The following is a 25,109-nucleotide window of genomic DNA, read 5'->3' as shown; positions in this document are numbered from 1 at the left end:
CGTGCACTCAGCAGGGGAGAAAGTAATTTTTATAATCTTAACCCATTGCTTTTCGCCTGTAAGCAAGAGGTTACAGGTGAAAATTGCTACTAAGGTAAACTGTAACAATCAGTTTGCTAATTTTTGTGGAACAGTAAGTTCTCCTTGGGATTTGCTACTTTGTTTGAGTAAACCACATTTCCACTGCGTTTCTTTCTTTGGCCGCATTTTGCATATGAAACTAGGTGCAGGTATGGTCCCAACCTTTTCTCTATCCTCCACTTGCTTCTCACTTGCAGCCTGTGTCTACTGTAATTTACTAAGCATGTCTATGCAGAATAATTTATGTAGACACAGAGTAATTAACGCTCTATTATGACTCTAATTTTTCTCTTTGAGAATCAGGTGCATTGTGAGAATGCTTACAAATAGAATTTGAGCTTCTCGGTTTCAAGCCTTAAATTCACGTCTGTTTCGCAAAGCCTTTTCTGTGAGTTGTGTTATCCTATACTTATATGTAACTTAGGGCCACATGTACGAACTTCAGATTTTGCGACTCGCAATTTGCGAGTCGCAAAACCTGATGTAGAACAGTGTCAATGACACTTTTTGCAATTCCCAATAGGGGCGCAAATTACCTACCTCATGAATATTCATGAGGTAGGTCGCAATTTGCAACCCCATTGGGAATGACTGCCCTCACAGGGATGTGACTGCTTTTAAATAAAGACTTTTTTTTTTTTTTTTTTTAAATGCAGCCCGTTTTCCCTAAAGGAAAACAAGATGCATTTCAAAAACAAAAAATGAAAAGTTTTCTTTTCATTTTTTCCGAACAGGCTGTGGTCCATAGGACTATAGGACCACTGCCTGCTCTGAAAAAATATTTTCGCTGCCATTCATAATGGGACCCCTTACCCTTACCCATGGGACCCCTTCCCGTTTGCGAATGGGTTAGCACCAGTTTGAAACTGGTGCTAACTGCGATTGTTTTGCGACCGCATTCGTGGACACAAAACAATCATACACGGGACTGCGACTCGCAATTAGGAAGGGAACACCCCTTCCTAATTGCGACTCCCAAACCCTTTTTGCGATTCGGTAAATAGATTACCGAATCGCAAAAATAAGTTTGTACATCCCAAATAGCATTTTCCACGTCGCAAACGGCCCGATTCGCCGTTTGCGACGTGGAAAATGCTTCATACATCTGGCCCCTAGTTCTGAATTTCCAGGAATAAGACATGCTTATAGAGCAAAGGTTTTGCAATTTTATAATATTTTCTCTATGGCTAAGCGTGCCTTACTCTTAGAAATACAGGAGTATGCCACGTCTATTTTTGGAGTAAGAGTGAACTAAATAAAAGGTTTGTGAATTGGCCCCTCAGTGCTGACAGAAGGATAAACAGGGCTCTGAAGAGGAAGAATGAATAGGTCAATATTTTACTTGATGAAACCACGTTTGAGCATCCAACTGTGCATCTAAAAACAGCACTTGAAACTAAGATACTTAGAGCATGCTTGTGTGGTGCTTCTGTTAATAATAAACTTGCTGGTCTATGGGGGTGGTGGACAACTGATCGGAGAAGAGATTACCGTCAGGTTTCCATGATCTCCACAATGCAGAGGTCTGAGAGTAAGTCGCATACAACGAATTACAAATGAGCTTTTTTGGTTCTTCTTGCAATCTGGCTGGATTTCACGCTTGGGAGGGTCTTCATTTAAACTGAAATATCTGAATCTGTGGATATGAATGGACCTGTGTTCTACTCTACTCTAATGATAGCCTTTTTCTTTGCTCACAGTGCTGACGGTCAAAGCTGCCATTCCAATAATAATGGGGGCGAACATCGGTACCTCCGTCACCAACACAATTGTGGCTCTCATGCAGTCTGGTGACAGGAATGAATTTAGAAGGTACAGTACTCCTAACTGGGCCATTCCCGCCGTCTGAGGTAGCTTGGCTTGTCAAAAACGTACAGACGTGAGGATTGGTTAAGACTCTACCACAAGAAACTGCACTTTACAGAGAGATTGATCCGACATATTCACAATAGGCACCAGAGCGTTCACTGTAGATCGCGCACTGGTTTATATTTAGGTCCACGTGGCTTAGGCCTCACATAGGTAATATGTTTTGGTCATTATGAGAGAATGAATGCCGACAGTCAGTCGTCATCTACTTTCTCAATGGCTTTGCTGAATGTGAGGCAGGTAAACATGTACAAATATTCAAACTTAAGAACTTGTCTTGTTATATAGCGTCTAACACTTTAGTTTATCCATTCTATGCATTGTAAGAAACAGATAGTATTATTATCCAGTTTGATAACATTATTTTGATATTATTATATTTGATTATCTGTAGAAGGATGCATAATCTGTGCACTCTGAACTTCTGCCCTGCCCTAGTATACCTATAACAGAAGGGCTACTTTCTATATCCTCTAGCAGAGAAGATAGTATTATCACACACAAATGCAACAGTGGCCTGTAAGGACCTCTCCACTCCTGATGTGCTAAGAAAACAAAACATCTGCACCCTCCTATAGGCTGATGGCTACCACAGCAAGGCATATAAAGAAACAATGTCAATGAATACTAAAGGACAACCCACGCACCATAGGTCTGAAGTATTACAAGGTTTGGTGCTTGTGATGAACTTGTAATAACCTGTAAATCACCTGTAAATCAGAGGGATTTGTGTTTATGAGTACAAGCCTGCCCAGACACAGTGTCTGGTGAAGGCAAGCCGATTATGATCGTTAAAGTACACAAGATGTGCACTGTTCTGAAACTCATTTCATACGAGGTTTATTTTCAGTGAGATATTTGTACTTTGCCTGCAGGGCCTTTGCTGGTGCCACTGTGCATGACTTCTTCAACTGGCTCTCTGTGCTGATACTGCTACCCCTGGAAGTCGCCAGCAGCTATCTCTACCTCCTCACTGACACGATTGTGAAAACCTTCAATATTCAAAGTGGGCAGGATGCTCCAGACCTCCTGAACGTCATCACCGATCCCTTAACAGAGCTCATTGTTCAGGTAGGGCAAATTCTCACATCCGGGCGCTACTGTACAATACTCTTCCTCATGTGAAATTAGTCATTATTTTTAAATGCTGAAAATATGTCTTTCCCAAGTTCAGGTGTATTCACATGATAATGATGTATCTGAAAAAACAGTTTTGCCCAATTGGTCTGTGGTCTAACCAATAAAAGAGCATGTAAGATCTACCACTGCTACTAACTAAGCCTTTCTAGGTCGAGCCTACTACACAGCACAAACTGGTTGCGAAAGACCTATTGTGAGCTTTCTGAAAACATAAAGGGGCTTAGAGATTGCCCATTGCTTACCATTGGTTGGCCTCATTATCACTCTAATATGCTTCTTATTTGATGGCTTTCCTTGTCTGTCTTGCATTTGTCCCTTCCTTGTAGTATACTCGCTTTACTATCCTCTTGACTGGCCGACTTGTAGTCTACACCTGCTCACTTGTTAGTAACTACTTTTTACTTCATTGTGCAGCACTCCATCATAGTGCATGTTTTTTTCCAGCTTTCACCTTCTTCTGATTCCCCAATCCCTTAAAACACCTGCCTCCATGCTCTGTGTTTGCTCTCTCTTCTGGCTGTTATCTCTCTCCTCTCTCCTGTATAGTTCTCCCCCACATGCCCCATCCTGTGTATTCCGTATTGCTGTTCCCCTCATGTGCTTCCCTCCTGCCATCTGTTTTGCTGACTCTTCATTTGCTCATGACAGTGCCCCTTGTTTTGCTCTCTTCCTCGTGGCCCTGGTCACTTCTCTTTGCTTTCTTTCAACCCACTCCTCAATTTTCACCCCACCTCCATCACTACTTTAAAAAAATATATCTATTGGCTTTGGAGGGCCAGAAAGCAAATAATTATCAGGCCTCCACTACAGGGCTTTTGTTCACTTACAATTTTTTGTGTGTTGTTGACTGATCTAAGTGGGGGTGGCCATCTTAGATTGTTTACTAGAAAATAAAATAAAACAGGACCTACGCCATTCTGTAGATACACATGAATGCAACTTCGTAATGACAAGACCACCAGTAGAAGCCACGTCATTGCATCTTTTGTTGTTTTTGTTTCTTTTTTTTTCAATACTAGACAGCACCAGCAAAAAACATTATTGTAACAAACTGGGGTATTATTGGAGGAAGGTGAATGCCCACCTCAAATAAAAACCACAGTCTTTGTGAGGGTGAACCGCTAATGTCACTATATTAACCTGAGCTCAAACTCCTTAATGCTATGTCACAGAACCGGCAGGCTTACTTTATAGGAAATGTGTAAAGTGCTTATGCAGTTTTCACACATTAATAAAGTCAAAATACAAAACAAGAAAAGTCCAAAACAAATTAATATTAAGAAAAAACAAAGATGACAAAAATCTAATAAGGGAAAACAGAGTTATGACTTTTAAAGTTTAAGGTTCAAAATACCTCTAAAAAGCATTAAGCTTCAAAAGCGGTTATCTGGTTCCATTTGACCAGTACAGACGCAAATTAAGGTTGACCGTGAGGAAGAGTGGTTTGCATACAGAAACCAGGTTCGACCTGTTCAGAAGTTTTACATTCAGATTTAGTCTCTCAAATGGAAGTCAAAAATCTTCAGAGGGGCAAGGCAGCAGGCTGTGGCTGAAGAGGGCTCACTGTCGTCACATAGCGGGACAGAATCTTCGAGGCTTCCTCCAGCAGAGGCCATCAGCAGGGTCCCGGACCGATCCAGTTTAAACTGGTCAGGTAGGCGTTGCAGAATAGACATCATGTAGCTTGTTGTGTCCCTGTAGCTTTAGGAGGAGGTCAGTGTTATGACCCTTGGAGTCAATGTCTTTGCCCTGGGTACAAGAATGAGATCAGACACTGTCTTCAGCGCTCTTCTAAGGTTAAAGACATCACGTCCAGTTCTCTTCTGTCATTCCACAGCTCCAGAGAGTACCATATTTATGCCTGACACCAGCCTGTGGATGGGTGCATGCTGTGGCCACTCCCTAAGGGAGTTAAAGATTTGCAGCTGGGGAGACCTATCTTTTAGCCAATGCTTGTTATTAGCTGTGTATGACACTTTGATATGTGCTGAGGCTCCTTAAGAGTAACATGGTGCTGTTTAAGTCAATCTTCTATATCATGTTACAGGCATACGCTCTACTAGTCAAAAGAATTGTATTTTCTGTCTAGATTTTTGCATCTATGTAGATGATAAATAAATTGTCATTTCAGTTAGACTGGATCTAAGCCCTAAGGCATTCTTAGTTTTTTTTTCATCTGCTGCAGCTTCCCAGGAATAGACACAAGAGCAATAGTTGTGCTTGACAGATAACAAGTCAGAGATGATGGTACGGTAGTTGGTGTGTTGCACCCCAACCTTTGAGTTCTCCATGGGGTTCTGAGCAAACTTTGGGCACCGGTACATATTATTTTACACATTGAGCACAGCCTAGAATGGCCTGAGATTCTGTTTGCCTCATGATGAATAAAGGATGCCTTCAATAAAAGTTTGCAACAAGGTTGCTTGTAATAAACGACGACTGAATAACACAATGGGCAGCTGGTACCAGTAGACGTTGTCGTTGACCTTTGCATCGATTACTCGTGAGCTTTAAAGCCTCACCCCCGTCCGTGGTAAGTAGCTCTGCCCCGAGACAAGAATGTGGGCACAGCAAAGCGAGCAGCTTTCCTTCTGTAAACACCCCGAGGTTCGACAGCTCTTTCATCTTCTATAATCTAGACAGTTAGGAGGAGGTGTCAATGTCCACTATGGATGATTGCACCAAGGTGAACCCTCTAACATAAACCACGCCCAGCCCCACCCCAGGCACCCTACAACAAAACCATAAAAAGATAGTTACTTCACGCTACAGAGTGCACTTTGAAATGACACCTTTAGGCTTTAAAGAAACAGCGTACCAGAACTGAATTCACACTTGAACGTGAATATCTCCGTCAGCGACTATTGTGAGCGGAGAAAACAGCGTCGTGATTTTACTTTACTAAGGCAGCAGAAAATCCCTTAACACCGAAAAAATCCCTTAAGAGCGAATCTCTAGAGAAGCATAAACTGAACTGCAGATTGGAGAAGATGGGGCCTACAGGATCTGTAATTTGTGATTTTGAGGCAACGTATTTCCAAGGGTGTCAGGGTCCGGAAATATTGGGTCTGAAAACTCCAGACCTAATACATTTCAGGCCCATCAAAGTGTCTGCAGAGCAGTGGATACAGGCAGCAGCGTTGAGCCGTCCTAGACCACCCCCTGCAGGTGTTCGGGGAGCAGACAATGCATCCCCCAGACAGACATAAGTGTGCCAAGCACCTAGCCCCCAACCCACCTCCACCAGCACTCCAACTGACCCTTCATGCCTGTTCGAAACAGGGGAAAAATGTCATCACTTGTTGACGAAATGTTGAAAAACTACCCAGTAAAGCACCCGGACCTTAAAGGGGTGTGTAAGATTTGTTTTTTTCAGATGTTCTTTTGCCATGCAAAAGATGAAAGTTACAAAGATTTATACACACACAAAATCACTGAGATAGGATTCAGTATTGTTTACAATATGTAGAGCCTTCGTGAAGGGCCTATTCACAGAGGCCCTTTGCAGCACGTAAAGTAGTACTCCTGTAGTACCTTAATGCCACCACTTACATGCCAATGGTCATGCTCAGGGGCTGAATGTCGTGCAGGGGCTTTGCAGCGCTGTGCAGTGGGCCCCAAGTCAGGGCCCCCGAGCGTTCTTGGATAAAAAAAATATATATACTTACTTGGGATGGGTCCCCCATCCTTAGGTGTCCTCCTGGTGTGGGTGGGGCTGTCCCTGGGGCCAGGGAAGGGCACATGTGGGAAATTTCCATGGTCTCTGACCATCGAAATATGCCTACAGGTCCCCTTACGCCTGCCCATACCCAGGTGTTAAATAATGGTGCTAAGCAAGCTTAGCGCCATTATTTAAGGCCCCTATCCCCGTGCTGGATTTTAGCACAGGGGGATAAATATGGCACAAATGCCATTTCGTCCTTTTCTGGACTGGAACGCCTACCTTGCATCTCATTGATGCAAGGTAGGTGTTCACGTCCAGAAAACGACGTTAACTCCATAACTTTGGCGCTAAACGTGTCTAGCACCAAAGTATAAATATGGAGTTACGTTTGCGCTGAATTAGCGTAAATAAAAAATGACGCTAATTCAGCGCAAACCGAGTATAAATATGGGCCTTAGGGTACAAAGTGAAAAGCTGGTGACATTCTCACACTTTTATGAATAGCTGTTCACAAGCTCATGTCAGGACACATAAAAAGTACTCTTTTTGTACTACTACTTGTTCTCAGAAATGCTTTTGTGACTCTGCCCTTCCTTCAGTAACTCTTTCCATGCCAGAAACCACGATGGCAGATAGATCATTAGGAGACCACAATTTACCAACGCTTGCAGGTAATAGTGCTGACATATTCTGGGTAGGCTCTTCCACTCAATCTGTCACTTAATATGTCTTCTGAAGATATGTTTGTCGTTCCTGTCCTTACACATGGTACAGAAGTGATGTGGTCTTGTGATTGATTGTTTCTTTCTTGTTCTGTAGTTGGATAAAAGTGTGATCAATGGAATTGCAACCGGGGATGAATCAGTGAAAAACAAGACCCTTGTAAAGCACTGGTGTGTCTTTGACAAGATCACGGTAAGTGATGTGTCTGCCGGCCTGGTGTGCGGTGCGTTCAAACACCCAAGGAGTGCTTCTCTTACGGGCTGTAGAGCGAGGAATGACTGCAAATACAATTGTATAAATACATGTTTTTTTTCTGTGCTGTGTATGATGTCATGTTATCAACGTTGCACTGGAGGGATCAACTTCACATTTCGTTTTCCGTTTATTAAAATCGCCCTGCGTCATATAAGTAGCACGTTTAGCCTAAAATTACTTAACAGACTAATAAAAATTAGGGAAGAGCCGTGGGATCGTGGGCAGCAGAGAAGGTGCCCTGACTTGTGTTTTGTGGAACCTGAATGAAAGCTAAATGCCTATAAGTGATGTGCACAGGGTCACAGTGAACCGGAGCTGCGTTGTTCACAGTGACTATTGTTGGCCTTGTATTTTGAAAGTAACAACGAACAATGGTGTTTCCCAGTAGTTCTGCTCCATTGACTAAACACAGCTGGTGGAAACCTACAGCATTTCGTTTCTCTACCAGTAATCTTTTGATTAACGCTCTACTGTTTTAGCACATGGAGAAGACTAACGTGTTTGTTAAATAGCTCCATCACCGTCTGTGCCATTTCTAGGAGCTAAAAACAACAGATCGTATTGTTATCCAGCTTTGTGAGCATGCATGGTTGAATGGATGAACTGGCCCTGCAGCTTAGATGAATTAGCCACCAAAGAAATTACTAAAGTAGAAACAAAGTGAAGGGCAATACAAGATGGTGACTGAATATAGAGGTTACAATATATTTATCTTTCAAATGTTAAAAGTTTGTTGAAATCCCTATCCCCTACCCCGGCCTTTTTAACTAACGATTTGACTGCGCTATTTATAGGAAATAAAAACAATAGGTGGTACTATTATCCAGTTTAGTGACAACGGAAGGCTGAAAGTATGAACTGGCCCTGCAGATCTGAACTGGAGCCGGTTTGCATGCGGTGTTTAAATGTTTCCACACAGCATAATTTTGCAGCAGCAACCTCAGCATCGCATTGGATATAGTGTGCAACTGCTGGGTACACCCACTTTTTGCATCCTTGGCACACTTTGATATTATAGAAGGGACTGCAGGCAACTTTGACTCTGTGTCTATCACAGAGCAGGTGCAGTGGCAAAGAATTTGTTTGAAGCGCACTAATTCTATGCGACGTATGGAGAGGCATATACTTAGTGTGTTGACCGAAGACACCCGAGGGCACCTTTTGTGTTTAATGTAACACCCTAATGCCAAGGGAATGCCCAAATAAGGGTTGCACGCTCACTGTGCCACTGGAACCAAACTGCACCCCACTTTAGATGCCCAATTAGGCTGAAACCGGTCATGGGTTGCTTGTGTTCAGGTTCAGAGAGGACTTTGATTGACAGTCCCATTGGAGGAGGACCAAGACTGATTTGCATGTGCCTGGGTGCACTGTGACGTTGCGTAGTGTGCAAAAGAATAGGTTGGAATGCTATCTGAGCAATTGTAAGTGGTTAGTAAGCAGTTAGAATATCTGCAAGCATTCCTCCCATCACTTTTTGTGTCTTTAAACTAAGAAATTGTATACCAAAGCACAGCTCTTGAAAGATTTTAAAACCGAAACAAATAGACTGTGATCTACAAATTTCGAGCACCACAGGAAATGCGGTGCATACAAGTGATAAACACTGAAATTACTGCTGCACAAAAAAATGCATATAGCATAAAAGTCTGGCTAAGGGTGTCAGCAGCGAGAGCTTAATTTACAGAATCCTCTCACGGGTAATAAGCTGAGAATAACAGCTAAATGGTTTGTTCAACCATATTTCTTAAAATGCACTAATGACATGCAATTTTTGCACTAGTTTTAACCCATATTTTCCATGACCGAAAGGTGAAAAAATTGGTGTGCAATAGTCAGCCATTGCAAATATAATTTTGTCACACATCATTGGTACAAATGTCAAACCAATTATGTTTGCAACTCATGTAAAGTTTTTCATGTAAACATTTTCTCTAACAAAGCAATTTACATGTGTATCACTGTGCAAGTCAGTTCAAACTCTGTTCATTGAACTTATCCAGCTCGCATTCTTAGATAGTAGCTCAAAACACATTGGACTGGTGTAGTCATTTATTGTGAAAAGAAGAGATTTGAGCATGACAGCAAGAAATTGATGTTGAAATGGAGTCTAATTCAATTTTAAGAACTGATGGGGAAATTTAGTGAGCGCATTAAACATCACCCCCTTCCTATCAGGAGCATGGTTTATTGGCACCATTGTAAACCAAGTTATACTTCCTGTAACTTCTGCTTTCCTGCTTCATGTCTAATCGCTGGTATCAGCACATGCGTCGCTCAATGGAGGCACAACCTTTGCTCCTCCCCGGCGTCTCCACGAACTCATCAACCTCAGATGTAATAAGCTATCAGATCATCATTTAGTGGTCTGGGTTGTAAACATATCTAATCAATCCACTTTTATTGACCCTTGGCAGAGGTTCACTCAGTCAGCTAGCTCACATATTCTGAGAAAGAAGCCTGAGACGAGTGATGACTCAAGTTCAGGTTTTTCAAATGAGATAAAGCAAATTTCTACTGGAGGGACCTGCAGGATCAGCAACATGGACAATTTCTTAATTTGCCCCTTTTCCTTTCACCATAAAATGTTGTAATCCCATGAAAGTGTTGCAGTTTTTTACTTTTTTTCATGTGTCTATACTTATGCTACTCTAGCGCTAGACATCTCATCAGCATATACATATAGTTTTAGCATTTTCAGGGTTTAACATGCTATCAGTGTAGTTTGTTTGAGAATCTTGCACTCCTTTTATACATTTAAATATGTGTATGAGGGTTCCACGTGCTATGATGGGAGGTGTATTCCAAAGTTCCTTATACTGCCATAATGGAAACCCACACTGACTACCCGTTCAGCTAAGATTCACATTCATTTAAAACCTGCTGGCTCGCGTTCAGAGCCACCCTTGTAAAGAAGACACTTTATATGGCCGGCATGCTTATCATCTCTGTTGGTCCGAGAGTTCTAAGGGGCAAACACCATTTTCATTTAAAACCCTAAAATTCAGGACCTCCTAATCCCTCAGCCATTCCTTCAAATGGGACGCAACTGACGATGCAAATTTTTGCCTAGCTAAGAAATCTTCAATCTGCTTTATCTTAATTTAGATTTAAGCAAACTTGCTTCATCGTTTGTTCCAATCAGTTTTTATGTTTCTTATTTCATGTACAGCGCCCTAATATTTAAAGGTTTTCTTTCCGATTTCTTTCTTGGTTTTGTTTTTTTGTTTTTAATAGTTGTAGTACAGATATCCTCCAGTTTTTGATCTAATTCCAAGGAGTGATTGTGAGTGCTTGCAAAACAACATAAATGCATAGTACGTTTAATCACTGTATGATACATGCGAGTCTGCAATTCCTGTGTTAAAAGCTGGCCTCTAAGTTCCTTGCAACTTGTGGCATCCCTGAGTCCAATGGCAGGTCACAGAGCATAATTAAAGCAGCAGCTAAAAACACGAAAATCAAAATTGGTTTTTCCTTTTTCTGATTTGACTTTCTATATGAAGAGCCTTAGTCAGAAAGGAGATATTTATAGTAACAAGTCTATGTTTTGTAAGAAAGACATTGTGAGCTACAGCATTTTGTTAAAAAATCTGATTTGTACTAAAGAGATTCTAATACCTTTTCGCAAAAAATATCTAACTGCATTTTGGTGTGTTTACTTTTGCACTAAATTTCTAATGTTACCCTTTGTGGTAAAGGTTAAAGTGTGACCATATAATATAAGGAATCAAGTACCCCCTGCTATACATTGTCAGGATATTGCAAGTCACGTGGGAGGTCCATGACCTAATAACAGTACTCAGCCTTCAGCCTCGTTCCTCTGTATGGCCAAGCAAAGTCTCAGTGACCTGCCATTACCTTATAAAGTATGCTACAGGGTACTTTAGCACTATAATAATTACAACTCACTTTATTTCGACATTAACCAACACTCTAGCCACTATTAAATTAGACATTAAAAAAACTACTACACATGTACGTTACAATCAAACACAACAATCACCCACAAGGGATGTAAGACAGCCACGAACCATTAGAAAAGGGAGCCCTTATGAAGGAAGTTCTCTAATACTAATGATGAAGTCCTTCTATAAATGCTGATAACAACACGTAGTCTTTATAATATGAAACCTATCAACCCCCCACAGTTGTGGAGAGGTCAAGAACACGGGCTAAGTCATTTTGTTTTTCTCATTGTTCATGGGTAGGGCAGAAATCGTGCAATAAACATTATTACTCGTTGTTTCTACGTGTGTGGTATGCGGGAACTCGAATATACCATATATATATTTGTCACTGTGTGCTCGCAATCGAATACTTGTTATCACCTCTAGTTCCTAAAATCGATCTGCTCGTTACAGTGTTGCAAACCCCATTGTTTCATGATCTTTTACAGGTTCTAAAAAATGTCACCTTGCAAGGCAACGAAACATGTGATCGGCCGCAGAATTGTTGGACTGAGGGAAACACAACATGGGCGGAGAAAAACGTAACCGAGACCATTAATGTGGAAAGATGTACGTGTCAAAGCCGAGAGTGAAAAATGTTGTGCTTTTGCATAGTTGTAAAAGAAAAGATCATCACAACTAGAGTACGCAACAAAACGGCGCAATAGCCACAAATTACTAAGGTAGAAAAAATAGTAGAACGCGAGTGAGCCAAGACTGTGACAGAATCTAGAGGTTACTATGTTTTTCCCCCCCAAGATTCAAAATTGTGTTGAAATTCCTACAACTCCCCACCCCCCACCCCCCACCCAAGTCTTTTCAATAAACTTGTTGGTTGTGCTATTTTTAGTCGGTGCTCCTGCCTGTTTCCTATAGGTCCCTATTTCACCCAGGGCAGTGTCCTGCCTGGGTCAATGCCCTAATGGACATTGCGATGGGGGACGGGGACATGGAGGGAAAAAGTCCACCCAGTATAAAACATTGTGGATGACCTAATGTGCAGAGTCAGAGACCAGTTTGAACACTTTGAACTGCTCTGCTCTGTGATTCAACAGGGCTGATTCTGCTCTCTGATCATGTCTGTCAATGGTTCCTCGTGGCTTCTCCCCGCTTCTCCCTGTGACGGGTGTGAAGAAAATCATAAAAAAATGCCAGTGCACCTGTAGTGATGTTTATGGTCTGGCTTGATATCACAACTGTGACACTTACATGAGAACCATCAGGAGAAGAGCTTTAGCTCCACCCACATGTTGGGAGTCAGGAGTACGTTTCGATTGGGCAGAGTTGTTTGCTTTCTTAAAACAGTGCTTGTCTGCCACATAGCTGTGGTCATTTTTTTTTAGCCAGCTGCCTGAGCTTGAACATTAAGGGGAACACACATACTATTGTAATGCTATTAAGTTGACTGAGATGGCCAGAGTGGGAGGAGGCACTCATTAACATACGTAGAATTTTAGGTCTGGCTTGACAGTGCATTCGTAAACCGACCTATTGGCATTGCTGATGCTTGTTTCGTGTTTATGGACAAACTAGACTTGTCTATAGTTGCCCAAGGTGTAATCCTATTTTTTCCATTCAGTTAGTGAGGGATGTAATGTTGACCAGTGCTTCTGCCAGGCAGCACAGTGTTAGAGAAATGTACCACTGACCATTCATACCTAATTTCCGATTGGATTTCAAATTGAGATTGGATCATCATCAGTGTTTTTTTATATCCTTTTTCTACAGGTCCACACATGTTCGCCAACAGCAACCTCCCAGATCTGGCAGTCGGGCTTATCCTGTTGGCGCTATCCTTGTTGGTTCTTTGCACCTGTCTCATCCTTATCGTCAAGCTGCTGAACTCCATGCTGAAAGGACAAGTGGCCGTTGTAATTAAAAAGGTGCTCAACACAGGTAATAAAGGAACAGTAATGACACGGACAACCATAGAAAAGCAATCAGTGTATTTGTTTTAAACACTTTTAAAACCAGTATTAGCACATTTGGGGATTTGACAGTTGTAATCCACCCCACCATACCTTACTCATAATAGCAAATACACAATAAACTGTTCTTTTCATGAAAATATACTTGTCCTGCACATTATACAGCACAATCCATTGAAGATGGGATTATGAAGGATGCAATGACCCCTTATGTAAGGAACAAAATGCCCTAAGCTTCTGATTTTGTATTAAACCACAGCAATGATTGGGGTGCAGTGGATCCGTCATAGACCCGTGCCCTGTTACCATGACACCTTCAGAACTAATGATAGCTATGCCCCTCGGATTGCAGAGGTCACCTGTACTTTCTATGACCTCAAGGCATTATTCATTTGAGCTACAGTACATGACCATGGAAAATTAAGATGTGTTATCCTTAATGTTTTACAGAGTTTTCTCTTTATGTTTAGGTTTATATGTGAGTGCGGGCCAATTATGAGCAATATTGTTGGTTTGACTACCAAAGATCCAGGACATCAGTGTCACATTTGACTTTTATTTTCACTTGAAACCCATCCTAAGATGAGGAAGAAGCGTCCATCACCTATTCAGATTGAATGGTGTTAGATATTTTCTTGAAGCTGAGCATAAAGAGATATAAATATGTAGTTGTTCCCTTATATACAACAAATATGTATAACCTTCATTTTGGGCACCTGCACTATAAACTCCTGAAACGTTTTGACTTGTCCATTATCAAGCAACTCATATGAATGGTAAATCAAAGCAGAGAAATATCGGGCTATCTCTAAAGGAGACACCTGGATATGTTATGATCGCCAGATGACCACAGAGAAGGAATCATTTTAACTCACATTACAGTAGATAATGAAATATTACTTGGATAGCGAATTATTACTTCCAAAGAAAGCAAACATCATAACATTGACCAGTCGACATTCGTTTTATTATATATGTGACCTTGAGAGATGTCTGTGGTAGACTGATAAATGTACACTTAATGTGTTGATACATTTAAATAATGGCATGATTCTGAACATTTGCTACCAAACCTCACTCATGTACCTTTAGTGTTCCCCCTTACAAATTAATAATATCCCTAGTTTCTGTTCATGCCTTTCTTAACAGATAAAACTAGAATATACTGTCAATAAGAGAGAGTATTGTGTTTGTGTGTGTGTTTTGTGAGGACAGGTGTGCCATGAGGACTGGTTCCCATAGTGTTTTAAGTACTTTCGAACAAGGGTATCATAAAACGTAGAGTGAGCCATATTTATTTTGATCCACCTCATAACTTACCCCAGAATCAAAGGGCCTCATTACGAGTTTGGCGGTCCATCGACCACCATGGTAGCAATGGCGGTCCAACCACCGCAACTTTGATGGTCAGACCACCGGATTACGAGATTGGCAGCTGGACCACCAGAAGACCACCAGAGGACTGCTGGCACTGCCATAGTCAGTGCAGCGGGGATCGAGGAGGTCCTGACTGCAGCGGTCAATGTTGGAGATCCGGGCATTGGGACTGTCTTGGCTACTGCAACCGCCATGGAGTGCCAAGCTTTGGTGATCCCACTGCCATGGAAAACAGGCAGGTAGGGGGCCCAAAGTGGGGGACCCTAGGAAGTATGGCTCCACGGAGGGTGAGACAGGACCAAAAATTTGGGGGTCAGGGTTGCACTGTAGCCCGTGCACAACATGGTGCATGGGCACAATCTGCCCGTTGTGCCGACAGGTGGGACTGCATGTCTGGCAGTAGCTACACAATACAGCCCCTTACCTCCCCGTCAATCACGCCAGCCTCCTGTGGAACGCATAATCCAGTGTTCTTGGGACTGGCGGCCTGGCTCCATTCAAAAGTCCGCCACCATGATGGTTGGTCAGTTCGACTGCCAAACTTGTTAGGAGGCCCAAAGTGTGCATGGTGTTAGAATAGTAAATACACATGGGCCTATTCACAAGTGGATTTTGAGTACCTTTGGTAGTGATACAATTAGCACACTACAAAATGCTATTCACAAATTTATGTGGAATAGTTCTGCCTCTGCCTACCTTTTTCTATGCTGACATCTCTGCTCACGTAATCTTATGTTTTAGCTATAAATTTGGGAGGAAATGAGGGGAATGGCTGGAAAATGGGAAACACCAAAGGGGGGTGGGATTAGGGAGGAGTGAGAAGGGGTTTAGGGAGGGAAGTGCACACACACACACACACACACACACACACACACAAGACAGTATGCCCATTGCTATGCACAAACTTAACTTCTAAAGATATTACAGCCAAAAAAGGATAAACAAAGCGGCATATTACTCCACCTTGGCGGTGGAGTAAATCCAGCACCACACGTGGCTAAACACAGGCACTGCAGTTCTCTCCATAGAAAATAATGAAATTTGGGAGTTAAAATTAAACCCTATAGGAAATAATGTTTCAATCAAATTGAATTATTTAACATAGTTAAAAATATAATGGTAACAAATACAAACTTATTATTTAATTGTAACATATTTAATACTTTTTTAATCAGAACTACATTTTTTCAATTTAAAAATAAACATAACTTTACATTTTATTAAAACATAATTGAATTATGTTTAATAATTGTATACACAAATTTTGTTAATTATTAATGTACAAAAAATTACTTGAGGTGGGAAATATCTTTTTATTGTAAGCTTCAGCAAAGTAATTTAATTTATTTAAATCAATTAAAGATTTAATTCAAAATTGTTAATTGTGCTGTATATCTCCATAGTGGTGGTTAATTTGTGCTGGTGCTTGCCAGTGACCGGTACTTGCACTTGATTGTTTATGACAGTCCACCACATGATGGTACTGTATAGGTTTGAGCAAAATACATGATAATTAGTGCACACAAGGCAGCCTTACAGCCTTATCTTACCTTGAATAGTCCAAATAGTTCCACTTATAGAAGTGTGATGACATATAGGAGCACTAGTGGGGCAGTGTGTGGTGGAATCTGCAGTGTCTTCCTGTAAAATACTACTAATCTAACATCGCTCCAAAGTCTTTGTATGTTGAAATATTTTGAAAAGTAAAACAACTGATAAAACTTGGAAAAAGTTATGAAACCCTTTTTATGTTAAATAATATTTTAAATAGATTTCACATATTTATTTTAAAATGTTCAACAAAAGAAAAACTGTTACATCACTCGTGACATCATTTTGAATTAAATTGTTATTTAATTTAAGTATGTTAAATCGAATAACCATAATTTTGCTGAAGTTTAAATTGAAACATAAATTCTCACTTAATATTTTTTTACTATGCATTACTAGTTATTAAAAGTGAGGTACAGAATTATTAAAAGTATTTTACTTATATTTTAATACAAATTATTGCTACATTATTTTTTTAAAATAAACAACATAAAAACATTTTAGTATTAGATAATAAACATATTATTTTTAGATTGTTTTAAATTTTATATGATATTTATTTATATTTTTACCTATTTCAAAGAATTTAATTTAATATAGCTTTATTTTACAAGGAGTTTTATTTTAAGGCACCACCTCCATTAATTTCCATGAGAGGGTGTTGCAGTGCTAGTCTCTGGACATGTGTGGTGCTGGACTTACTACTGTTTTTCCTTGGCAGTAAAAATATTAAACGCCGCCACGAGATTATGACAATGGAAAATGTGGAGTGTCGGTACAAGGAAGTCCACAGACATGTCTGATGTTCATGATAACCACTGACTATGAAACAAAGTGCTATTTATGTTTTCTTGGATTACCTTTATAAATATTTACCTATTGGTAATCTTTGGAAAATGTGACATGGCATTTGCACCCATGGACAAATATGAGATACTCAAGCTTTACAATATCTGAGCAGTTTAGTCAGCTAAATGTAGAAGTCATATTCATTGAAGAGCATATTTTGAGACCTTATTAAGATGTGAGGAGATTCGGAAGCATTGTAGATAATGTACAATGTTAAGAAAAGATCAGCAGATGTATATTGATTTAACATGAAAGCTCAAACATCCACTAGAAAGCATTTCAAGGAGTTGAAGCCTATTATCGTATAAAACTTAGTTATAAAAAATAAAGCAATTGTTTTGTGAGGCTAATCAAGTGAATATTCTTCCCTTCAGATTTCCCATTTCCATTTTCTTGGGTCACTGGATACTTGGCTATTTTAGTTGGTGCTGGAATGACCTTTATTGTTCAAAGCAGTTCGGTTTTCACATCTGCCATTACACCACTGGTTGGTAAGTTCTTTCTATATTCACAAAAGTAAGAATTTTCATGTTCACAAAATGGAGAAATTGACCTTAAAGTCCAACCACTTACAAGTTCTTTCTCTTTTTCTAGGCATTGGTGTTATCAGCATTGAGCGTGCTTATCCCTTGACGCTAGGTTCTAACATTGGTACAACAACGACTGCTATCCTAGCTGCCCTAGCCAGTCCAAGTGAAACATTAGTAAACTCATTGCAGGTTGGTTTATTTGCATAATTATATAACATTTTAATGATAGCTTTGCTAATGGGAGAATCTCAACTTGCAGTGTGTGTCCTTGTTGGTGGAACTTAGAGATAAACCACTGAATATCAATCCAGTATTTTAATTTTTTCAAGATTCACAATCGAATTTGCAATTTTTCATTTGTGCAGATAAGCTTCTAGATGTACTTGCACACTTGAGAAATGGTGCCAATGATTATGCAATGGCTCTGTAGTTGAAGGTTCCTGCATTCTGATGGTATGCCCATGAGGTGTGCTGTTGAGTTCCATACAGCCTTGATAGCAGTCAGCATTTCCCCAAACTCTCATTTTTTAATTGACATCTCAAGATATCATTAATTGTTGCATCATGATTGCATTTGCTGAAAGTCTTGCATTCTTGTTTCCCTTATTTAAGGTTTTTATTTTACACAATATTAGATCGGGGTAACGCAGAACATTTTAGAGAGAAATAATTAAGTGTGAAAATGTAAGAATATGTATTTAAGCTATCAAATTCCTCCTTTTTATTAACTTGTTTTGTATTTTGTGCTGCAGATTGCCCTATGCCATTTCTTTTTCAATATATCTGGGATTCTTCTCTGGTATCCAATCCCCATCACACGAATACCAATCCGGCTTGCCAAAGGCCTGGGTGAAAAGACAGCCAATTACAGATGGTTTGCAGTAGTTTACCTAATCCTCTGCTTCTTAATTCTCCCTTTGACTATCTTTGGATTGTCAGTGGCAGGCTGGCAAGTTCTTGTTGGAGTTGGAGTACCCATTGTTGCAGTTATTATTGCAGTAATCATTATCAACATAATCCAGAAAAAGTGGCCCAGAGTGCTTCCAAAGTTTCTGAAAACGTGGGATTTCCTTCCTAAATGGATGCATTCTCTTCAGCCTTGGGACAGGATCTTTTCTGGCATGAAAATATTTTGTGGTAGCTATGTTTGCTGCTGCTGTAAATGTTGCAAAAGGAATGAAGATGAGGAGATGGTAAAAAAAGAAGAGACAAAGTCTGCAAATGTGTATGAGAACACTGTTTCAATCGATGATGAACTGCCCAATGGAAAACCAAATCAGGCTACCTCAGTCGATGCAAGTACTACCTTCTAGTATATTCTTTTTACTAAGCACCAACTTGACGCTCTATCAAAGAGGATGAACATAAATGGGACCCTTATTTTCTTTGACAACTGGATAACCCTGCAATTAGAACTTTGTAGAGATGATTACAGCCTCACAGTCTATCAAGGAAAAGTAAGCCATTTTTGAGAGATAATCAAGCATCCCCTAAAAGGATCACATCAAGAAAGCTTTAGGAAATCTCAGGACTCAAGCTTTTCAAGCCATAAGACCGGCTCCAAAAAATGGGAATGGCAAAGTGTTCAAGGCAGTAGAAGCATGATAAAGTGACATTATCGAAGGACACTATCAGCAATGCCTTGACATGAGTTGAAGTAGCTTAAAGAAGACTCTGAGTGGATATGTGAATGATACTAAATATGAATAATACTACGAGAACAGAAGTGCAATGTATCTGCGTTTTGTGTGATGTCATCTTCTGATTGTAAAACACTAAGCTGATCTATGAAGCACTATTAACGTGCAATCCATCTTCAAAAAGCAATTCAATATATACAGTTAAAGATTTATACTTCTATAATACTCCAAAAGTGATCATCTAATATGAGCAGTATATTTTCAAGTAAATATTTTACTATAAGCCAGGCTGTTATTTTATGACAAACCAGGGTTTAATTTTCCAAAAGTGGTACCTGACTTGCACAACAGGACATTTTTAGAATCCACTCTAATTTCTATGTAGTTATATTTAAATGTCAGTACTCATTTTGCACATAAAAGCATAACACCATCACACAATTTTAATGAAATTATGGAATTATCAAAAAGAGAAAACTATACATTGCAATAAGTAGTTCATAACATTTGCTATCAACAACATTTAGAAAGTATTTTGTTTAGCATTAAAAAACAAGAAAAATCATACACTTTTGTATAAGGTCAGTAGACAGCCCATCTGAATAAACAATTTTGTATTAGTTGAAACTGAATGTGCCCCCAAGATGTTCTTCTTACTAAGATGTATGAAAGGGTGAACACTTCAGGTCTACTAATTTGGATTGCTTGTCACAGGAGTATTTTCAAAAGCTAGTAGTACATGTGAAATTCAGTTGCCATCACAATAGTAAATCTTTTATTTTTGGTCGGATATATTTTCTAACTAGATAGTTTGCTAGCTCCTGCACATCTATAAATTAAAATTTAGTATGCCCCCTCTTTTGTTGTGGCCGTTATATTTTTTAACCATCAATCCTCTTTATGCCAATGAGTGGGTGTTAAATCATCCAAATTGAAGTGGCATAGTTGTATTTGATTGTTCATCAACTATTTCAATAAAAAAAAAGTGATCTTTCAGATACTTTATTTAACTGAGAACTAGAAAACCATTTTTGGAAAACATCAGACTGTGGGGTAAATGCATTTTTTATAGATTGCATTTGCTCTTTTCTGCAGAATTCAACATTAAAAGTCACATTCAATGATTGGCGAGAAGTGTGAATGAGCTTCTTACTCAGAAGTATACTTAGAAGGCACTCCAGAAAAAGAGTCAATAATTAAAATGGACAATGAATCTACTCATATATTGCTAAGTGCTAGAGTGTATTCATTCATACGTGAAAAGTATATCCTCTAAAACAAATCCTGAAATATACCTTATTTGTAAAATATATGAGTATGGCCATTTGCCACACTTTCTTTGCCATGGTTTTAGAGGTGTTGGGTAAAAAGTTACATTTCAAAGTAGAAAGAGAGTGAGAACCAATAAATTAAACTTGAGGAGGTATGTCAAAATGTCAAGACTAAACGTTTTGTGCTACAAAAACATAGGCATGTATAGATTTACCATTTTTAACACCACATCTGCATTCCTATAAGACGTGCATATCATCAGGTACATATGTGTGGAGTTAAATATATTAAATCGATACTTGTATATACTTATCTTTATGATATCCAGGTAGCTGATATTCTGGGTATGGGATTTTTGTAGCAGAATATTTAGAAGTTGATATTCTGGTAGAATGCCCAACACCAATTTGTTTTAACATAGTTAGCTTTCCTTTTATGCATTGTACGCTTTAAATAATAAAAGTTAAGCTATGATCTAGATTTGAGTTTACTAGACGCCACACTCAATTTTAATATACCTGCTGTAAAAATGGCTAAAATCAACTCTTGTTCACCTATGATTTGCTGATCAAAGCGTACTCCAAAAGTAGCAGAAAGAAAGGAGCACCTATGTTTAAGAAATAATTTTACAGTCTCTTTACTTTCCCAAGTCACTGCCATGACTGATATGAGTGACCCTGTCACTGCCATGCATCTGCAAAAGGTCTGCTCATACAGAATAATTGAACACTGACCACTTCCTCCACTTTCAGTATATCATTTACCATCTGTGCGTAAGGTTGCCATGTAGGTTCATGTCAATAATATATGGTGTTTCCAGTCCTGGGCTTTACTTTGCCAGCCTTGTTCTCTGATTCACAGTAAATTGAATGCATTGAACCAGTTGGACATCAGGCCTGATAACAGAGATTTTTAACACAAAAGTCCAGAATGCAAAACATGTCTTAAGAACATGGAATTATCCAGTCAACTCTACATTGAAGTATATTTGGCAAAGGCTGCCAATGTTCTTTGTGCTTATGCCATTCCATCTGCAAACGCAGCTCTCCCCTGATTTACTTTCAGCTCTGCAATCGAATAATTGAGTTTGTTTTGGGGCTTACCATCAGGATTCAGAAGGCAACCCAATGAATTGTCTACTCAAATCCTCAGCTCTGACAATCGTAACACTGAACTGGTCAAACACTGAAGGCATAGCCACAAATAGAGTACATGTTTAAGTTCATTTTAACCTGTGCTTTAAACACACAGCAATATTTTCCTATATCTTATTTATTATTGTTTCACTGTAGAATATTTTCTAAACATAACCAAGGAATCCTCTGTATAGCAAATTTTTTGAAATACAGTAATTCAACGTAGGAATGAACTGTATATGAGAAGTTTGTTTAATGAAAATATTTTTGTAAAGTTGTTTAAATGTATGTAAACATTTGATACCTCTTATGTGTATAACTGTTACTTATGCAATTGATAACACCACTAGTCTTGTAAATAGATGAATTTTATTTTCAGACACAAGAAAGCAAATAAATATTTTTAAATGTTACAGAATGTGTAGTGTTGTTGCGTTGTGAAGTATGGTAAAACTGTTAAGTAAAATTGAGAATTAACCATTTACTCCTTTAGTAAAGAAGGTCTGCTTGCCCCATCCAGTGGTCCAGTTAGGGCTCAACTCTACCCAGAATAGTCTCCAGCGTAATTCTTTACTCATGACTATTTGATTTCCATTCACATCAATGGTACATTCAGTGAAATAATTTCCTGAACAACTGTATCTTGGAGAATTATCTGCACATGCAGGCTAAATAGACTACAGTTTCAAAAGTGGGACAAATGCTAGAAAAATGCCTTTAGACCTACTGAGGCCAATGTGACACACAGCAAAGACCTGAGGCCAGGTGGTAGGTTCCGTACATACCGAAATCCCTGCCAGAGTAGTCAGGTAGATCAGGCACATTTCTAATCAATCATTCACCATTTCAATCTGGTTTGAAGATTGCGAGGTTCTGATCTTTTCAGGGATTGGCGAACCATAACAGGTAATTTGTGCTTAGTTACAAAGGCCAGAGAGTGAACCAGTAAAGGTTTCAGTTTGTTAGGTAAATACGTTTTGAAAGGGAACACTTGTGTATCTTCCGAAGTAGCTACATTCTGCTCAAGTTGCATCCTCTACGTATGTGTATGTAAAAAGTGTGGATCAATGATTCCTGGGACAGGAGAAGCAGTCAACAATACTTAGCACTTTTAAACAATAATAAAACTTGTGTTGACAGTGGCAGGAATCTGGGCTTTCATGGTACGTCTATTGACAAAGGGAGCTCCAAGGTTATGGACTGGCAAAATATTTCTGATTTGTCTCTGTTTTGTTCTAATCTCTGGAATCATTCACATCACTTCAGTGTTGAGTCAATAGAGCTTTTGACATTCCTTTTCTATGTAAATGGCTAACTCAATCTTGCATTAGGGAAGGAAGGGAATTATACTGTAACGCACCAGGGAAACTGACAATACATTTTTACTGATTTGTTTACACACCATAAATTATAGTAATATCCCAAGAGTCCCGAATTCACACTGAAAGTCAAGATCCTAAACTGTGGCGAACCTAAAGACAACTGAACACATGGCACATCAACCCTGTTGGATTCCATTTGGATTCTCACTGGCAGAAACACGGATTTCTATCGTAATACTACTTTGATCTCCTGATGGCCTGTCAGGTAGCATCATCCTGTGAATAATCATGTGAAATATACTGATAAATTCAGCATGACAATAACTAGTAAACTATCCCAGCCAATGGATTTTATGAGGACTTCGGTTATTCTGACTAAAGAAAACTTTGGGACGTATCACAGAAGGTGGCTCATTTGAAACAACTACCATCTGTGGGAGCACTGAACTCTCCATAAGAAAAAATCGAATCAAATGATAACTGGCAAACAAGTCAGCATCCAGATCAGCATTCTGAAGGAGCCCTGTTAAATTCTTCATCTGAGAAACCGCAATTCTTAGGTGGACCCTTGAATGGGGCTGTGTGGACAAAATCTGATCACAGATTAAGGCTTAACTCAGAAATACATGTATGCCAGATGACTGTAGTGATGCAAAGTATGTTGTTAACTAAGAATCTTTAGAAATGGGATCTCTGGTTGGCAGTCAGTTTGCACTCTGTCCAAGCAGGGACCCTCACTCTAGTCATGGCAATGGAGATACACACTCAAGATAACCCCTGCTCACCACCTTGTTAGCTAGGCTTATCTCAAAGATAATGTGTAAAGTATTTGTAGCACCACACAGTAACACAATGAAAACACTACAAAATGGACACCACACCAGTTTAGAAAAATAGGGAATATTTATCTAAATCAAACAGGACCAAAAATAAATAAATCCAAAAGAAACAAGTCAAGATATGAATTTTCAAAAGAATGAGAGTCTCACTCTATAGAAATCAATGAAAATGTTGATTTTACACAAAGTACCTGGTTTGCATCAAAAATAAAGCCGCACGGGTGAGCGTGCATCAGAAAAGTCAGCGATGCATCGATTCCTAACTCACAAGTGAGGCCCTGCGGCGTTTCTTCTTGGTTGGGTCAGTGATGCATTGTTTTTCTCTCCTGCAAGACAGCAATGCGTCAATTTCCAGACAGGCACCTCAAATCCACGTAGACCTTCTTTGATTTTTGACACCCAGTGATGATACGTGAGAAATCCGGCTGCACAGTATTGGACAACCGCTCTGCATGGGGTTTGCAACTTTACCAAAATATGTATTTTTAAATTGTGAGTTCAGAGTCACCAAACTCCATATTTCTATCTACTCCCAAAGGGAAACTGTGCTTAAACGTTATGTAAAGGCAGCCCCCATGTTAACCAATGAGAGAGATAGGCCTTGCAACAGGGAAAAACAAATTTGGCAGTATTGCACTGTTAGGTCATGTAAAACATATCAGTACATGTCCCACCTTTAACATTCCCTGCACCCTGCCCATGAGGCTACCTAAGTCCTACTGTTGGACTTTTGCTTATGCAGGGTCATCCCCAGTCTTTTTGCCTCCTGCCTCCTATTTCTTTCCGACCTGTTGCTGTTGGCTTTTCAACTCTGAGCACTTTACCACTGCTAACCAGTGCTAAAGTGCATATGCTCTCCGTGTAAATTGTATATAAATGGTTTAACCATGATTGGCATATTTGATTTACTAGTAATTCCCTAGTAAGGTGCACTAGAGGTGCCAGGGCCTGTAAATCAAATGCTACTAGTGGGCCTGCAGCAC

At 39.6% G+C, this 25,109-nt stretch overlaps 1 protein-coding gene across 2 annotated transcripts in view; it reads left to right on the top strand.

Moving 5' to 3' along the window:
- LOC138248146 (sodium-dependent phosphate transport protein 2B-like) overlaps window positions 1-22,352 on the top strand; it is a 45,452-nt gene extending 23,100 nt beyond the window's left edge. For both annotated transcript variants that reach the window (XM_069202148.1, XM_069202149.1), the window contains exons 6-13: window positions 1,782-1,893; window positions 2,826-3,021; window positions 7,574-7,669; window positions 12,132-12,252; window positions 13,411-13,578; window positions 17,762-17,878; window positions 17,982-18,106; window positions 18,670-22,352. In XM_069202148.1, the coding sequence (XP_069058249.1) occupies window positions 1,782-1,893; window positions 2,826-3,021; window positions 7,574-7,669; window positions 12,132-12,252; window positions 13,411-13,578; window positions 17,762-17,878; window positions 17,982-18,106; window positions 18,670-19,230 (1,496 nt within the window). In that variant the 3' untranslated portion in view covers window positions 19,231-22,352. The remainder of the gene's footprint in view (window positions 1-1,781; window positions 1,894-2,825; window positions 3,022-7,573; window positions 7,670-12,131; window positions 12,253-13,410; window positions 13,579-17,761; window positions 17,879-17,981; window positions 18,107-18,669) is intronic.
- Window positions 22,353-25,109: the final 2,757 nt, after the last annotated feature.

This window comes from Pleurodeles waltl, chromosome 1_2 (assembly GCF_031143425.1).
Source record: "Pleurodeles waltl isolate 20211129_DDA chromosome 1_2, aPleWal1.hap1.20221129, whole genome shotgun sequence".
Taxonomy (NCBI): Eukaryota; Metazoa; Chordata; class Amphibia; order Caudata; family Salamandridae; genus Pleurodeles; species Pleurodeles waltl.
The sequence above is the reverse complement of the archived record's forward strand: the minus strand, read 5'-3'. Positions and strand labels throughout refer to the sequence as shown.